Here is an 18,714-nt window from a genome sequence, read left to right as displayed (position 1 = left end):
TCCGACGACCATAACAAAATGGTTCAAATGGCTCTGAGCACTATGGGACTTAACATATGTGGTCATCAGTCCCCTAGCACTTAGAGCTACTTAAACCTAACTAACCTAAGGACATCACACACATCCACGCCCGAGGCAGGATTCGAAGCTGCGACCGTAGCGTCACGCGGTTCCAGACCGACCATAACAGCAATACATGATAACACGCTGTATGATGATAAACGTTGGACTGATACTGAGTTGGAAGCTTTCCAGAATTAAATAAAACATTCACATGTTCGCCTTGTTCCAAGGTTTCCATGATGTCATCTGAGATAATCGACAATTGGTTAAGTAGGTCGCCCGTGCGTAATAAGATACATTTGATAATAGGTGCATTTTCCTTTAGATGAAAATGATTTCCATGAGTTTACTGAACAAGAAGAACGTGAATGCGAACATTTTAGGTTAGAGTTTACCGTGACTGTTATTGAAACAACAAGTTTACTGTTCCCAGTCACTGTTTATTTATGTCCACGACGCATTTCAAAGGTTTAAACCTCATCATCAATTGGATTTACATTTGTTAGTAGGACGTGTGTGTGTGTGTGTGTGTGTGTGTGTGTGTGTGTGTGTGTGTGTGTGTGTGTGTGTGTGTGTGTGTGTGTGCGCTGTGTTATGATTTTTTGGAGGAACTTGTGACACTGTCTAGTGGGAATTCTCCCTCGTCATACTAACAAATGTAAATCCACCTGATTATGAAGTCCCATCATACTAATAAATGCAAATCCACCTGATGATGGAGGTTTAAACCTTTGAAACGCGTCGTGGAGATCAGTGTCTGGAAACAGTAAATTTGTTGTTTCTTTTAAAGAATTTAGTTTAGCATACGATGCACTACGGTTCTTGAGAGTGGACATTTCTCTGACATAAACTTTCTGACACCCATATTAACTGGCGTGAATCGGCATAACGTAGAGCAGAGCTAACTTCAGTGGTAGGTTATGTTTCCGAAGCCAGAAAACGACGCGTTTTTGAAGGCGCAATGTTGCGTTTGGTTACATCTGAACTGAAAACGCGAAATTTTAGGATGATCAAATCTGGATTTCAGGGCACACAACTATATTTATTTGGACTCGTCTTCTTGAGTACCAAGCATTTTTCATATTCAGGCTCTTTGTGTCGTACACGCCTCTCCAGTGCTTTTCATTGGCGAGGCGTACAGTGATAACAGAGCAGGATGAGGAACACTGCTTGTGGGACACACTGTATGCGAGCCCTTTCCCTTTCTGCCTGCCTCCTCCCCCGGCAGTCTTGCAGTGAATGTTCGCAGAGGGACGCTCTGGAAGTCTTGGCGGGAATCCCTCACAGAAATTTCTGGCAATGTCTCGACCGACGGCGACGTTCTCGCTCAAATAGCCCCTTCAATTTGAAGCAGCAGATTCCGTAACAAAACAGAACTGTGGCTACTTTACGACGGTTTGAGACTGCTTTGCATACAGCGATAGGAAAGGAAATATCTGAATTATGACTTTGGGTGTGAAAAATAGCATTATTAATATTGTTACTAATAGTAGCTATTTTTCCTGAGTTGCTATTTCAATTACAGTATGTTTACCCTGTAGATAACAACGAATGTTATCCGTCTTTTGCAGGTGAATGCTTGCGTTGGTTTTAACCAAACAGTTTCACCTACTTATATCAGGCGTCATCAGTGGTCCATGAAATTAAAGAAAATCATTTTATTTTAGATATTAAGTTATGAGAAATGTAGTGGCTCCTATGAGCGCATTTAAATTGTGTAACTAATTTCAGTTATGGGGTTGTAGTTCAGAATAGGAAACACAGAAGTACAGTAAGTGGTAAATCACAACCTATGCAGGATGTTTCAGGATGACGGTTTAAAAATTTGGGGACATGTCCCTTACACCAAAACAAGAAAGAAACGTCCATTAAACGTGCGCTCTAAAATGCATTTGCTCATCCTCGATGTTGTGAACCTCAGCTCTTCTATTGCAAATTCTTTGCTTTCCATATTTTGAGAGGAGGTTGTATGGGTCAAATCAAGAAAAAAACGTGGCTCTAAAATGAGTACTTCAACAACTATGAGCACTTGTTCATCTTCGCTACAGTGAAACTCATTTCTCAACGCAGTAGACCGAACTAGTGCTCATAACTCTTATGGTATGCATTTTACAAACCATATTTATCGGCATTTTTTCTTGTTTTGCTGCACACTACCTCCTCCCAATATATGGAAAGCAAAGAGCTTGTATTAGAAGAGATGTGGTCCACAGAATCCAGGATGAAAAAGTCCCCATAGTTCATAGGTATCCGTTTCAGAGCCCATCTTTACTGGACTTTTTTCTTGTTTTGGTGTAAGGAACCTGTCCCCAAATTTTGAAAACGTCATTCTGAAACATCCTATACATAGGAGAGAGCGACGTTGTATCATCCAACCCAACACCAAGATTTGCATTTTCCTTAGTTTCCCCAAATCAGCTGATGCAATGCGTGAGGCTGTTGTTGAAGGAGACCACGTTGCCTCTTTGTACTACCATCCTTTCCCAACTCAGCCAGTGTAGCATCTCTAGTAACCTAGATGGCGACGTTATCTTGAAACTCTCTAGGATCCTCCTTTTATAAGCAATGAGAACATATAAATAAGAACCTCATTTTTTCTACGAAAGCTTTATTTTCTGTGCTCAGTAAGTTGCAACTTAGCGCGTAGTAATCAGTGGGAGGCTAAGGTAACTGCTGAAGAGACATACAGAAACCCGCCTCCGACCAGTAAGAAGTGACAGTAGTTAATTGTTATGCACAGTACGATGTAAGACCACGCTAGACTTCGAATGGATTGCAAGTTCACGATTAGTGGTGAGAAATACGAGGAACAAGCAATCATTATCACTATGATTGAAAAGATAATTGTGTTGCTTACTGAAATAGCGTAACCATGTTGCTTGTTGTTATGACAGCATGTTGAAAACTGCTTCTAGCAGATGTATTAACAGTTAAGTTTTTGTAATTATGTGGTTGTCATGATCATTTTTGTGTTGTCATGAGATGTAGAGATGGGTTCTTCATGTATTTACATATACCTTTTGAAGATTCCGTATTTTTTATATATTTGCTGTGTTACTTCTATGCGGAAGGCAAGACATGACCTTATTTTCTCTTTTTTTCTCATGTCATTCGAATAACGGATACATTTTTCGATCAAAGATTGGTTCGATTATTTAAAGAAGATCACGCTCGTTAACTGCAAACTTGACAAGCATGAATAATCATGCACTCTGTGCAAGCACTGTAGTGTAATTTTGCGCAAGCATTCGAACTCCCGAAGCCGCTTGAGGCTTGATCGATTTTCGAAGCGCGCAGATGCTTGAAATTTTTACTGACAATATGCAGGCTTGTACAAACAAACGTGCGTTGTGACGCAGTCTTTGTAGTTGCACTATATCGTGTGATGTGAGCACAAGTCAGCTGCTACTGGAAAAGTTTACGCGAGTATTTGAAACTCAGCCTTGTTTCCAAATGAATAAAGCAAAGAGAGATGTTGCATGTGTTATACCTTCAACAAAATGCATAGCATTGGATCATGTCTTAAACATAAAGCGGACACATTATTAGTAAAAAAAATTGATTCTCCCAGTACCAACTACATGAGAGGATAAATGAGGTACAGAAGTCAACTCTCATGTTTTACATGTGTGTATAGTTTCAAGAGAATTAAATGGAAAACCAACCACAATAAGGCAAAGATCTATGTTGCATACGTTATATTCTCAACAAAATGCATAGCGATGGATCATGTCTCAGCCAGACATGTCGTTATTAAAGACATTGCTGCTCCCGCAGTCAACTACACGAGGGAAAAAACGAAGGAATTAATCGAGTAGGAAGAGACGAGGTACAGCACATTAGTCAACACTCTCGTTTTACTGATGTGTGTAGATGAGGTGATGTTTAATAGCCCCTTCACCTCGTGAGATATCGGAATGCCACTGCCCGTCTTTCGTGTATTGTTTTAGCTTATCTTTTGATTCTATCCTGTTTTTCAATTAATGCTGTTGTGAGCGATATTTTTCTGTATTGATGCTGAAATAATTGTACTAGTGGATATATCTTCCACTCATAGAGTAACTTAATGTGAAAATAAGTTTTTCGTTTCACGAACCACATCACGTTGCTTCTTTTCCCGTATCACAAGGTGAAACCTATCAGGATGTGCAATTCTACGAATTAGAATAGCAAATTAATGATTGTTCGAGTGCGCTTGTTGAGCTTTACATGTGTGGCAGCCATAATATTGTATTCTCTATCAAACAGTTATTCTTATTTTCCGGAACGCTGTTCTACTAACTACTAGAAATAATCCACCTCAAAGTGTTAGGTGTAAATGCTAGACGCTCTCGTATTTAAGCCTACACACGTAGTGTGGGGTGCATGTAAACAAACCGGCGTCTGGCAACCGCTTGGCACGCCCCTCTTCGAACGACGTCACTCCCGCCGTTGCTATCCCCTCCCCTTGCTCCACACCGGCGTGCTTGCCGGAACGCACGCCGCGTCACCCGAAGGCTCTAGATGGGTGCACTGCTGCCAACGTCACCAGCGCCGAGTCACTAAACGCGCTATTTTCAAAGCCGGGATTTCGCCCAGCAGCTTCTAATACTGGATCTGTTGAATGGTGTCCAGCTGCCTGAAACATGTACACCCTTGCAAACGGACTGTGCCAATATCCAGCGCAAGAAAAGTAATAATTGTATAGTTAAATCGGCTCTGTTCTCATAGGCAGATGGTTCAAAATAAATACTACGTCCTGAAAGCTGAACTGATGCTTAAGGAAACAAAACAAAATCAGCTTCTTTTCTTATCTTAGAGCCTCATATATCGTCTTTGTGCATAGACGTATTCTGTGCGTAACGTGTTGTATACCTATCCCACCCACCCATTGCAGTTTTGAGCGCTGAAATTAGCGTGCTGCTTGAAAATAATTTCAAATGCCCTTTTGCTTTGCTGAAGATTGTCCGTTTTCTTTATAGCAGTTTGTTGTCTACAGTGTTAAAGAAGTGAGGAAGATTTAAAGTTTAAAGACATTAGAGAGAGGACATAGGCTTGAAAGGCGAAAGGAAATCAACTGTGTGTTTATCAAGCAGCTAAACTGGAATTTGCGTTACCGGTTCAGAGAAATCACGGAAAATCTAATCTAGATGGCTGGAAGCGGATTTGAATCGCTGTCTTTCGAATTCGAGTCCAGTGTATTAACAATACGCCACTACAATCACTTCTGTAGCATTATTCTAATTTAAGAAATTCACCAAACTTTCTCTATTATACTGTTTTCACATGCGGGTGTCTACAATTCATTTGATGAACAAACATCCTGTATAACCACGTTTGTATACCAACCAAAATAAAGACCTGTTGCTTAAACATAAATGTTAGTTCGTTAGCTCTGACTTCTGTCGGTTGGCAAGGTGGAAGTCTTTGGCTCCTGAAAAATTCACGAAAGTCAAAATCGGCAAACAAAATGGTTTGGCATTGCCAGCAGTACGTTTACACCATTTTCACCTGAAATATGAATGAGATTTTAGTCGGTTCCGACATTTAATCGCATGCATAGTGTAATTCCTACATTTTCGAAGATAAAAATGGCATGTATTTGCTCAAAAAAATTCTATGTTTACTGCCAAGATATATACAAGGCTAGAAATGCCACGTTAGTAGAGAACCGCAAGATAGTTCTGTAATGTAAACTTTCTCGCTGTACACGTTGTTATAAGGGCATTCAGTAGATAATTATCGCATGGCAGTAATACGAACTTTGCGTGGCAGTTGTATAGTATTTAGCATCTAGTTTGCTCCACAAAATAACTCTACCTTAATCATATGCGCAATCGAAATTTCAGCAAACCCACGTACTAAAGGATAATTTACTGACTCTTTTTATTAACTTGCTCTATATTTGACCTACAAATTAAGCGTGAACAAGCAATATGACGTGCATGAAATATATTACCATGACTTTCATAATCTGAGTCTAAACTATTGATACCGTAACATTATTTAAGTAGGAAAAAGTACTGAAGTCAATTTACGTATTAAAACTGTCTCCGTCATCTAAAGTACTTAACGAACAAATTACGCCTAGGCACACTCATCTCATAGTAAATGCAGTCTAACATGGGTAATTTTATTTCCTTTTTGTGATTATATGCTACATGAGAGGAAACGCAGATGCCAGCCAAAAACTCGAATAACTGTGTCACTTATTTACGTAAAAACTGTTTTATAATCTACAAACAACGTATATCAAAACAAAATTGCATCATTCTAGAGTCCACTGAAGATACCTTAAAGTAAAAGGCGAAACGTGTCTGGAACATACAAAATATATTGCAGCAAGAAAAAGGCCTTTTTTATTTACGAAACCAATATTTATGAAGTTCTTTAGTATCGGAACAGCAAACAACTGATAACTGCCAGAAAACAAATGTACAAAACTCGATCGCTGTGGTTTTAAATTACGAAAGCGACCCATTTTTCAGCCACACAAATTCATACATAAATGGTACATGCAGCGTTTTTTCATTAAAAAATCGTAGTTTCATAAGAAACTTAACCGAAATTCAGGCGTCGTAATAGACCTGTGTGATTCAAACTCGTATGTAGATCGGCGTGTTCAGACGATGTTATCACTTAAAGAGCGTCTGCTTGTGACTCGAAATATCCGGAAGGCGCGCGCCAGTTTCAGACACCGCTACCGCTCGTTCCAAACGTGTAAGTTACTTTCATTCGCAGGATGTTGGTAGCACTGGCATGAGCATGTATATAAACCGTAGCGCGGGCTCGCGAAGCTCAGTTTACCGCAGACACAGAGTGTGTTTGAGGAGTGTGAATATTATCGAAGATACCGCAGCGTTTTCTCGCGTGAAAGGTAAGTGCACAAGTGAGATGTGGTTGTTGCGAAGGTGTTCTGTCTTGTTTATTCGCTGAGTTTTAATGAAATAATGTTGGTGATCTGATTTAGAGATCAGGCATATTTATCGTGAGGGTGTGTGCACTATATGGCAACAGAAAGTTCCGCCACCAGAAATTTTGTGACGTGCGGTTACGTAACATAGTTTTTTCTTTTGCGACTATTTTTGTTTACCAATGGTCCTGTAGTATAAGTAAACTGTTCAGTTGTGATTCGTTAGTCTGCATGTAGTACGTAGCTACAGAAGTGAGTTTAGTTTACTCATTTGGGTGTTTCGTTGTATCTCTTGTTAGTACAGTGGGAATTATTGTGTTAGTATATTACAAGTGACTTATATCCCTCCGTTATCGTTGCAGATGGCTTTGACACCGATGATCCGCCACTTGTTGGACGATGTTGACCGTCAGATGTCATTATTTGACCAAAATTTCGGCTTGGGGCTGACACACGACGACTTGCTTTTCCCTCGTCTGTCTGTCGTTCCTGCTCTGTCTGGTTACTACAGACCATGGCGTCATCTGGCAGCTCGTAACTCCGGCGTGTCTACCATCCAGAACAACAAAGATGGATTCAAGGTAAGTTAATGTCACGTTTTAACATAACACTGTTTTGAGCTGCTATATTCGCAGTGTCCAAGAAAGAAAAATAAATATTGCTAGTTCTGCGCTTAATGGGTAGAGCAATACAGAAAAGTTACCGCTGGCGGACCTTACGAGACTGTTCTCGTTGCAGGTTAATCTAGACGTCCAGCAGTTCAAACCGGAGGAACTGACGGTAAAGGTAGTGGGCGACAGCGTGGTGGTAGAAGCAAAACACGAAGAGCGTCAAGATGAGCATGGTTACATATCGCGCCACATGCAGCGTCGTTATTTGCTGCCGAAGGACGTAGTCGCCGATCAGGTGCAGACGCAACTGTCTTCAGACGGTGTCCTCACAATCACGGCACCAAAGAAGGTATGTATCAGAAGATGACGTTGATCAACTAACAGTAAATTATAGTTCATATTTGCTTGCAGAACTGTATGTAGAAGTTTCTGTAGCACGTAAGTGGAGTGATAACGATAATTTGGCGTGTGAACCAGTGAGTAGTCTTCTGCTCCAGAAGTCTCATACAGAGAATTTGATGACCTTGTAGTGGAAGTGCTTGTAGAGGAAACATTTGTAAGAGCCTCTAGGTAGCAATTGGTAGTAATCTGCAAGTGAGAGGTATGATACTGTTTACAAGGCAAACAAGATCATCAGGCAAACAGATGAACATTGATGCAATGTTGTAGATCTGGGACGGATCCATATTGATTGCAACAGATTTCAGGGTAGTTCGAAGAGTAGCAGCAAAATATCTGTTAATTTTGAGTGGTGTGGTGGTGTCACTGGCACAAAAACACTGAGATGGGGCATCTGCAAACTGTAGGAAAAAATGTAGGTCAAATATGCTTAGGGCTTACAATAAATTACTGAGCATATATTTTGTTTATGGGTTAGTGGTGACTTGAACTGGAGTAAGAGAGTGGGAAGTGATAAGTAAACTTAATGTTAAGTCCAAAGTATTCATGGTGCAAATTCTTTAATTATAAAGTGGTAAATGAATAGGATTATATGTGAATATTATGGAAACAGTGCATTGTGCCAAATATTCACACAGCCATGAAAGCTTCATATTAACAAAGAGAAATTATATGGCAGAGAAAAAAAACTCATTTTTACTCCAGAAACCCATAAACTAGTGTTAAATCTGGACACTAATTTGATTTTTATTCTTGTTTCCAGGCTCTCCCTCCAGCAGAAGGCGGTGAGCGTGTGGTACAAGTTGTGCAGACCGGTGCTCCAGCAGTTACCAACCAGCAGCAGGGAGGAGAGAAGATGGAGCAGTGAATAATCCATTGCTGGTGTTAAAACTTATGGATTATTTGTTTTGTATTGTAATTGTTCTTTCAAGAAATTTAACACTTCATTTTTCTGCTTCTCGTGATGAATGTGTTATGTATGTGAAAGACTGCATTTAATGATTTTTGAATAGCTTTAATTTTCTGTAAGTGTAAAGCAAATTTTCATGCACAACTGTTAGAAGAATGCATTTTGTGTACTGTTTGTAGTTATGCATAATTCTCACAATTGTAAGACTGATAGTATTTGTATTGATGTTCAATAAACATTTTCTGTGTTAAGTTTTGTATCTTTTATTTTAAACCTCCTCTCATCCTAGTAATTGTGACCTTGCTGTGATTACAAGGATCTTGGCTATTGCACAGGATTAGATGGAAACCTATTTAAAACTGAACAATTTAACTGAAATGGAAATGTTTATTAAAATGAAAGATTAATCTCCCATTAAAAGGGGTGTAATATATTAGTAATTATGATGGGTGCTGAGAGAATGATCACTTTAGCCACTGGTATGACATTTCACATTAAATTTGAATTTCTACAAAAACTGTCTGTGGTGTTTACATATTTACAGATTAGTGAAAATAAGTTAATGGTAACATTTCTCTACTCATCTAGGAAAGAAAATTACCCAGTAACTGAATAATTATTGTAACAGTGTCCTACACACCTAACAACTATGTTTTGTTTGGGCTTAAAGGAGTATCAATTTCAAAATTACACTTTCTACTGGAGGCACAGCAGTCACTTGGCCTGTATTTTGAGGCTTGAATTGTTTAGTATAATAATGGTTTTATACCCTGTAAACTGTCAACATTTGTATTTTTCATTGTGTGGTAATAATTAGTCCTTATCAGACTCTGTAGATAGTTGCAGTTGCAAGCCCACACAAATGCAAAAGTTCACTTAACAGTTGGCTTGGCCAAGTATAATATACCATCTTGACATTAAAGTTGGCAATAATATTAGTCAGTTTTCCCTGCTTTTTTGTGGTTTTCACTTGTAGTGATGGCTAAAGTATATGAAAGACAGCGACAAATCACTGTTATTTGAATTCTCTTGCTCCAGTAATTGGACAACCCCCCCCAATCCCAATCCCTGTGTGCAAAATACAGCATTTAGGTTGTTTTTTTATGCTTTCATTTTCACTAATGGTGTTCACAGGTATTAAATCTTTATTTCTGTTTTAGTAAGTGGATATATTTTCCTTTCTCATTGTTCCTAAATTCATAGATTTACACTCTTTTTTTCCTTTCAAGACTAAAGAATGGAATTTTTTTTTCATAGTTATTGCATATGCAGTTCAGCTGCCAGGAATGTTGCACTCAAGATGAAAACAATATGTGAATGTTTGGCTAAAGAACTGTACGAATTCTACTGTTATAACAGTGGTGCTGATTCCCTGTATTCTACAGGTAGTTTCTCTCTCTAATGAGATCTATTGTGCAACATGTGTAAATTAAAAAATATCAGTATAGATTTATGAGAAATGTGTGTCAAATATTCACTGTAAAATTATTTGCAGTAACGTTTTATATGCTCTCTGCCTGAGGTAACTGTGCTAGTCCCATACAATTTTTCTCTGCGGGTGCTGATGGCCTCATGGTGTAGTGCCCTAAAACATTATAATAATAATAATAATAATAATTATTATTATTATTATTATTATTATTGTTGTTGTTGTTATTGTTATTATTTCCCCAAGTCAATATTAACTTGGAGGGTTCACAGAAATATGAGGCACCTGTCAACATAATGCTGACTGAAACTTTGTACAACCACAAAGCTTTACCAGGTGATGGCACTCTGTCTCATGAAGGAGAACCTTATGGATATGGAATCAATCAAGGAATACATTAACAAAGAGAAGCAGATGTTAGTAATGGAGTCAGTAATTAACTATTGTTAAACTGTGATGTAGATTTTCTATTCGCACTGTGCAGGCTCAATGTACTAAGCAGCTGCTATTAATCTGCTACTAGTTACCTATTTTTTTGTAAGATTATGTGGGTATTTATCAAGGGAAGCAGTTACATGACTATTCAGTCCTTGATTCTATATGAGTAAATAATTTGAAGAAAGAAGAGAGAATCAGAAATGGTAGTGATTTATTTTCGAATTTGTAAGGATTGACAATTTTGCCCTTGACAGCTGCTTAGCTATGAATCGTAGACAAGGAGTCAGTCTAATTGGAAATTAGTATTCTGATGTGCATTGTGTCTGTGGAAATCACAGTTCATTTAAAATTAATATACTTTTTGTTAATAACAGATGACAAGAAGGAATCAATGTACTAGCCTTCTTCTGGGTCTGCTGATGTGCTTTAGCTGTGTGGAGTTGCTTATATTTTGTCATTGCTGCTCAATGAGTATGACATTTTGTCATAATTTTAAAACATTGTCATTAGGACTGGTCACTTGATGTGGACGGAGTGGGAACTTCATTATAATAGGTTACTATACTCCTTACTGAACATAATAGTTTTATGGCTCACATTTGCTGAATAAATATTTACTTCACCTGTGGTGCCACGAGAGTTAATTCAATAAGGCTTGCCTGTAGTGAGGATGAGTGTAGGGTGGGCTGCATCCTGGGCTGTGGGTGACCTGCCTTTCTTTTTTAATCTTCCCTAACATATCTTTCTCTCCTCCCTAATGAAGGACTATTTGTTCAGAAAGCTAGACAGTGTGTCACTTTTACTGTTATATGTACGTATCAGCAGTACTACGCATTTTGGCTACTGAAGGTGAGTAATGACCAGCAATTTCTTCTCATAATTTTTAGTTTTGTCAATTGAATTTTCCTTTGATACAAAGAATACACATTTGCAAAACCTATATACAATCTGTTTATGATATAAATAATACAAGACTATCAGAGGCACTATCAGGTATAGGAATACAATGTAGCGGATGGTTTAGAAATAGCCTGAAAAGCTTGTAAAGGTGTTGCAGGGTAGGCTGCACTGAGAAATACTACTACTAAAATGTTACTAAAAAAATTTGATATATTACACTGTTTCTAAGTGAATTAGCAATGAAGTTAGCCAGTCAGGCTATTGTGCACACAAATTCAAGCAGTTGCCAGAGATGGTGACGTTTTCTTTTTTTGGTTTCCTAAAACCGAAAAAGAGAGAAATACAATAACTGGATGTAGTAAGGATTGAGCCCAAGCCAAGGCCGAGCTGTCTCTTGCATTATCATCATTGTTTTTTTCTGAACAATTATTTCTCAGAACAACCAATCCTGCAACACCGTTACAAGTCTTTCAGACTGTTCATGACCACCCTATATGAAGGGCAACAAAAAGTTTCTGTATGAGGGCACTGCTGTGGTGTATATGGAACATAGAGTGTCTCCAATATGGGTATATAAGCACTGACATATGGGCAAGGATTCGTATGGCATTCACGTCTTTCCAGCATGTGTGCAATAAATGCAAACTATGGTGACTTTATTACCAAATCATCTGTTGCGAACCAACTGCAACAATGGTGCCGCTCTTGGCAGTGCACATCCCCATGACTCAAATGTCATAACACAGGAGTTATAGCAACTTAAGTGGGAGACACTCAAGCACCCACCCTATGGTAGTAATCTCTCCTCGTGGGGTTATCAGACCTTCGGTCCTTTGAAAAAGGCCTTAAAGTGTTGATAATTCCTGTTGAACGAGGAGGTGCAGCAGACAGTTACGGTCTTCTTCATGCAGCGATGCATATTTTCAACCTGGTGCATCAGTGGGATAGCTGCCTCAATGCTCATGGTGATTTTTTCTGATTGGCATACTGATTCAGGACTGTACGGTGTTCAAACACAAACTTTTTGAAACAGCTAAATCAGGTTAATGACTTTCATCTACTCACTCACCTTGTTCTGAAAAATCCCACCATAGAGGCGAGCCTTTCATCATAATGAAGACATAATTAGCAACAAACATACATGTGTGACCAACACCAAATACAATTAATAGGGTTAATAGGGGACACACAACGTATGCAAAAAGGGCTGCACAGATGGTCACAGTTTTGTTAGACACCTAGAGAGTCTAGTGGAAAAACTGAAAGACCTAAAATGGCAGATGATTGAACCAGATGTAAACTGTCTTATGAAAATCTACTTACAAAGTTTCACGATGCAAAATTTTCGGAGGATTAATGTGGGTTTCAGAGTACTTTACTCATAGCAGAATTTACCTTCATGTATCTGATTAATACGTGTTTCTCATATTCATACTATTCTTTATGAGGCATCAAACGTTCAGCACCAGTATTATTCGTTGATAAGTATATTGTGATAATGTTGCAATGCAAACATGAGAAATAGTGTTTGTGTAACAAACTAAATGCAAATATACTGAGTGGATCAGTGATGTCAATGAAGATTTTCCCAGTATCCTACCAATGAAACCAAGTCTGCCACCTGTTTTATCTATGACTGAAGCTGTACAATCACTTCATTTCATATTCTCACAAACTGTTGCACACTAGTATCTGCATGATTTGACATATTTCAGTTGTGACTGTATGACATTGAAGTCTTAGGGTGCCAAGTGTTTGCATTTTGTTAAGTGCACAATTTTACATTTCTCAACATTTAAAGCAAGTTGCCAGGTTTTGCATCACTTTGAAATCTTATTACGATCTGGCTGGTGTGCATATTTTTGAGGTAGGTAATTATTATAAGTAGCTGCATCATCTGGAAGAAGTATGCGGTTGCTATTAATATTGTCTGCCAGGTCATTCATATATAGCATAAGGAGCAACAGTCAGTGGGGCACAAGTGATGCTACTCCTACCTCATTCGATGATTCTCCAACCAAGATAACATGCTGCCTCCTGCTTACCAAGAAGTACACAACCTATACCCTATACGATTATACTTTCATTAACAAACATTTGTGTGATACTTTTCAAAAGTCAAGAAAGAGGACATCCACCTGTTCGTCTTGTTGCACAGCTTGCAGGATGTAAAGTGACAAAATCACGGGATGGATAAGTTGTCCACACATATACTATACAACAAATTTGCTAAATGTTACATATTCCTCCACTTGAAATGATTTTCAAAACCTCAGCTGCACTCTATAGCTCTTGAGAGTGGAAGTTTTTATGGCATAAACTTTGCAGCTCAGGTATTAGAAGAACTTTAGAGGCATGTTTTTGAGCATGCAAATATCTATAAGAACAACACGTAACTTCTGGAGGATTAATTTGGATTAGGACACTTGTCGCAGTTACATTTAGTTGGACCTGTTTTCTTGAGTAATAAGCATTTCTCACATTCATGCTGTCTGTACCACACACGCCTCTCTATTATTCTTCGTTGACAAACATACTGTGATAATGCAGCAAGGTGAAGAACACTGCTTGAACAACACACTGTATACGAGGGCACAGGTTCTCTTCTGTATCCTCCTCCCTCACAGCCTTCAGGGAATGTATGCAAGGAGAATACTCAGGAAGTCTTAGCACTTGTATGACTCCCCTCTACTTCCCGGAAACTAGAGTACAGAGTTTTTATTCATGTAGTGAGAGGATAAACATTAATTCTCTGGAATACAATAAGTTTTTTATGTCACCTATAAAATTTAGTTCAAATATCATGAAATATCTCAAAACTGACCAACTCATTTATATAAAAAAATGGAAATATTAGTCTCCCCCCTCACCCGGAAAAATTTCTATGAACACTTATGAGTACAGGATGCACATAAAGTCTATTCCCGATTACCAAAATTTATGTCTAAGGAACTATGCTAGATACAACTATGCACTTTGTTGCCAACAGTAGCTGAACTCAAAGTTCTTATGGATATATGTTTAAATGTGCTCTGACAGCATCTGATTTCAGCTTTTCAGTCATGGTGTTGAACTTCAACACCTGTGCTCCACCATACAGGGGGTTATTTGTTCACCAGTTCTTGGATAAAAGCTTTCTGGGTAGATGGATTGATCACAGAGATTGTCCAACATTATGGTCACCTGACAGAACCACTCTTGAGTGTTTTATTATTATTATTATTATTATTATTATTAGGGGATACATTAAGGTTAAACTGTCCAGTTCATCAGTACCTTGTGTGCAAACTTACAACATTACAACATGAATACAAGACGCTGTAGAGGCAAAGACACAGAAAGAAACTGAGTGTCACCTACAGATATTCTTTGGGCAACAAATGGAGCACATGTGGAAGAGTATCCATAAAAACACTATAAGTTAAGCTACCATTTGAAACAAACCATATAGCTGTATTTATCATAGCTCCTTAGAAATAATTTTTCTTGTAATCAGGGAAAGAGTTTATACTCATCATGTATAAATAGTGATGATTATTTTTCATAATCATTTTTTTTGTGTGCAATACAATAGAATATTGATCACATGGACTGTCAGTGTGAACGTACAGCCAAGGATCAAATGTAGTAATCAACGGAACAGAAAAGTAATAGCTGAGTAAATATGACAGAATCCCATAATCAGCCAATAAGTAGTGATAACTGTTACTTATTTTGTGCAATGGGATGCAAGGCCATGAAAGACTTTCCAAATGGCTTGCAAGCTAATGATGAGTGGCCACAAACATGGGGAACAAGCAGTCACTGTGCACATAAATCTGGATAGGTAACTGAGTTGCTTGGTGATATTGTGTAACCCTTGGTGATATTGTGTAACCTTACTGCTTCTTTATTACAAAGGTAAATTTAATACACTTCCAGCAGATGTATTGGCAGTCAAGTTTATTATGTGGATGCTACAAGATGGAGAGATGGCTCCTTCATATACTTACATTTTGAAGACTTCACACTTTTTATATTTGTTGTGCTATTTATAAGGAGTAGGCAAAGCCATTTAGTTTGGAAGTACAATAATAATTTTTTATACTTCCTGATATCATTGTGATAACAGATAAAGTTTGAGAACTAAGTTTACTCTATTATTTAAAGATGATCATGTACGCAACAGCAAACTTGGCAAGCTTTCTTGATCAAGCACTCTGTGCCAGCATTGTAATGTATTTTTTCACCAGTATTCAGACTGCTGAAGCTGCCTTAGGCTTGACTGACTTTAAACTGTGCATCAGCCTGTGTAAAAGCAAATAGCAGTTGTGAGGCAATCTTTGTAGCAACATTATATCAAGGAATGTGAAGCAAATCATTAGCAAATTACTATAAAAGCTTGTTCAAGTTTTTTAATGGCAGCCTTGTTTCCATAAAATTAAATCAAAAGCCTATTATGACAAGGTAAAGAGAGACATTGCATATATTAAACCTGTAACAAAATTCATAGCAGTGGATCATGTCTCAAGCATCGAGCAGACATGTTGTTATTAAAAAGATCAACTCTCCCACGAGGTAAAAAATGAGATGCATAAGTCAACACTCATGTTTTACAGATGTGGGAATATGCGTACAAGATGATTAATAGCTCCTTCAGCTCACGATAAAAGGCGATATTTCTGGCAGTCTTTCATGTTTTGTTTTTGTGATTTTACCCTGATTTTTAATCATTGGTGTAGTGAGTGATACGAGGTTCAAATGTGTTCTTGGACATATCTTCAATCACAGAGTAACTTGATCTGAAGAAAAAAAATTTCTTTTCACTGACCACCTCATGTTTATTTCATTTTTGCCCATCACAAATGCAAAGTCTGCTAGAACATGCAAAGCATCACCCTCTGATTGCTATAATTCAAAGTACAGATTAATTATTCTTCAAGTACACTTTTCAAGCTTCACATGTGTGGCTTCCATAACTGTACTCTCTACCAAACATTTATTCCTATTATCTGGTAAAGTGTTCTACTGATTATTAGAAATAATACTCCTGACAATATTAGATGTAGAATAGTCTTAATTAAGCTAACCATGTGACATTCAAGCACAGTTTTTTCTTGACAGCTGTGTGGCACACCACTCTCTCCGCCACATCACTTCCACTGTTGCTATCCTCTCTACACTGGCCAGTCTACCTGCTGGGCTGCACTTCATGCCACACGGATACTTTAGATCGCAGCTGTACTATCAATGTCACCAGCACTGAGTCACTAAGCATGTGCTATTTTCAAATGCAGATTCCTCAAGCAGTTGTTAATTTTGCATCTGCTGAGTAGTATCCAGGTGGCTGCAATACGTATAATCTTGCAAATGAACTATGGTCATATCGAGCCTGTCCTATCATTAAATTGTCGATTCTGTTCTCAAAGGTAGCCGATTCAAAATAAATACTACATCCTGAAAGGTGAACTATTACTTACAGAAACAAAACATGATCAGATCTCATTCCTATCAATAAATATTTGAAAACTCTTTGAGAGGAGAAAAATACTGGCAACTTTCATATATAATAAACATGCTAGAATGTTTTCTTTTCCTTTATTTATTTTAATTTTATTAGTATGGAACTAGCACATTGATGGCTATTGCAAACATAAAAAGTGATAATATGACAATAATTACCAGCTACGAAATATGTTCCATGTCACAACTATCACACCTTATACCTATATTTTACTCTACAGCTGATATGCTACTGGCTCAAATCACTATCAGTGTCCTAGAATTACTCGAACAAATATAAACACTTTTTCATCAACAAATATTTTAATTTTGTGTTAAAACCAGTGGCATAGCAATAAAAATGCTGAAACAAGATGGAGAAGCACATAAGAAAGCACTATATAGAATTATTCTGCTGTTCTGGAAAAATGAAAAAGTACCCAAGGAATGGCAACAACCAGTAATATGCCCAATATACAAGAAAGGAAAAAAGAAAAAAGGACCATGTGTGAGAATTACAGGGGTATATCATAACTGTGTAGCACATACAAGATCTACACATACATTTTCTTACTAAGGCTCTTAACACACAGCGGAAAACCTTGAAGAGTGCCAGGCTGCTGTATTTTGGAAACGCATGCCAATGAGGGACCAAATACTCATCCATAGATAGGAAATTGAAAACATGTCGGGACTTGAGGTATACAGCCCTTCAACAAAGGCAACGATAGTGTCCACACCAACAACATATGAAGGATAATGGAAAAATAAGGGGTACCTTCGAAACTATCCAGAATGTGCACTGATAAAACTAGGGTTGAAGACAGGGATTTTTGATGTTTTATGGTGGAGACAGATGCCAAACAGGGGGGACTGCATCTTCCCCAGCCTATTTAACTAGATATTGGTGAAGGGTCTAGAACGAGCATCATGAAATGAAGGGGGTGACAATGTATGTGGCCAAGTGAAACTGTTCACATTTGCTGATGATAATATCATTATAGTGCAGGAGGAAGATGAACTAATAAGCACAACTAGAGCACTGATTTTGACTGATTTTGTCCATTATAAATGGTGTTGTGAAAGCCTGTGACTGTGAAAAGAATAGGTTTGTTTATAAATAACTTTTCTGATAGCAATCATGTGTTACTTTTATTCACCTTTTACAAAACTCATTTCAAGAAATTGCTCCAATTTTCAAGTGCATTTTCTCTGTGTACTATAATATTTTTACCTAATGTATTTGATGTGTGAGGTTCTGCTTCGTTTTGTTGAGTTTAAGTTTTCTTATGGTCCATTGAGGCCAACAGCAGCTGAAGTACTCCATGTTCCAGAAATAAACTGCTTTCAGCTGTGTAGCATCCATTTGTGCAGAATCTCACACATATTAAACATCACACAATTTTCTGTGCACTGTATACAACCACATTTTCTGCTGTTCACAGAAAATTGTGTGTGACGTTTAATGTGTGTGAGACTCTGAACAAATGGATCATACACAGTTGAAAACAGTTTATTTCTGAACAACGGATTACTTCAGATGCGATTGCCTTCCTTCAATGGACCATAAGAAACAAGGTCAACAAAACGA

The 18,714-nt window shown here is 38.0% G+C and overlaps 1 protein-coding gene across 1 annotated transcript; it reads left to right on the top strand.

Moving 5' to 3' along the window:
* Positions 1 to 6,832: 6,832 nt before the first annotated feature.
* Positions 6,833 to 8,851, top strand: LOC124711836 (protein lethal(2)essential for life-like). Its single transcript, XM_047242060.1, has 4 exons — positions 6,833 to 6,919; positions 7,318 to 7,536; positions 7,694 to 7,915; positions 8,729 to 8,851. Exons 2-4 carry the CDS (start codon positions 7,318 to 7,320, stop codon positions 8,831 to 8,833), a joined length of 546 nt encoding a protein of 181 aa, XP_047098016.1. The 5' UTR covers positions 6,833 to 6,919; the 3' UTR covers positions 8,834 to 8,851.
* The last annotated feature ends 9,863 nt before the right edge of the window (positions 8,852 to 18,714 follow it).

This window comes from Schistocerca piceifrons, chromosome 8 (assembly GCF_021461385.2).
Source record: "Schistocerca piceifrons isolate TAMUIC-IGC-003096 chromosome 8, iqSchPice1.1, whole genome shotgun sequence".
NCBI classification, from domain to species: domain Eukaryota; kingdom Metazoa; phylum Arthropoda; class Insecta; order Orthoptera; family Acrididae; genus Schistocerca; species Schistocerca piceifrons.
Note: the sequence above shows the minus strand (reverse complement) of the source record. Positions and strands in the feature narration are given on the sequence as shown.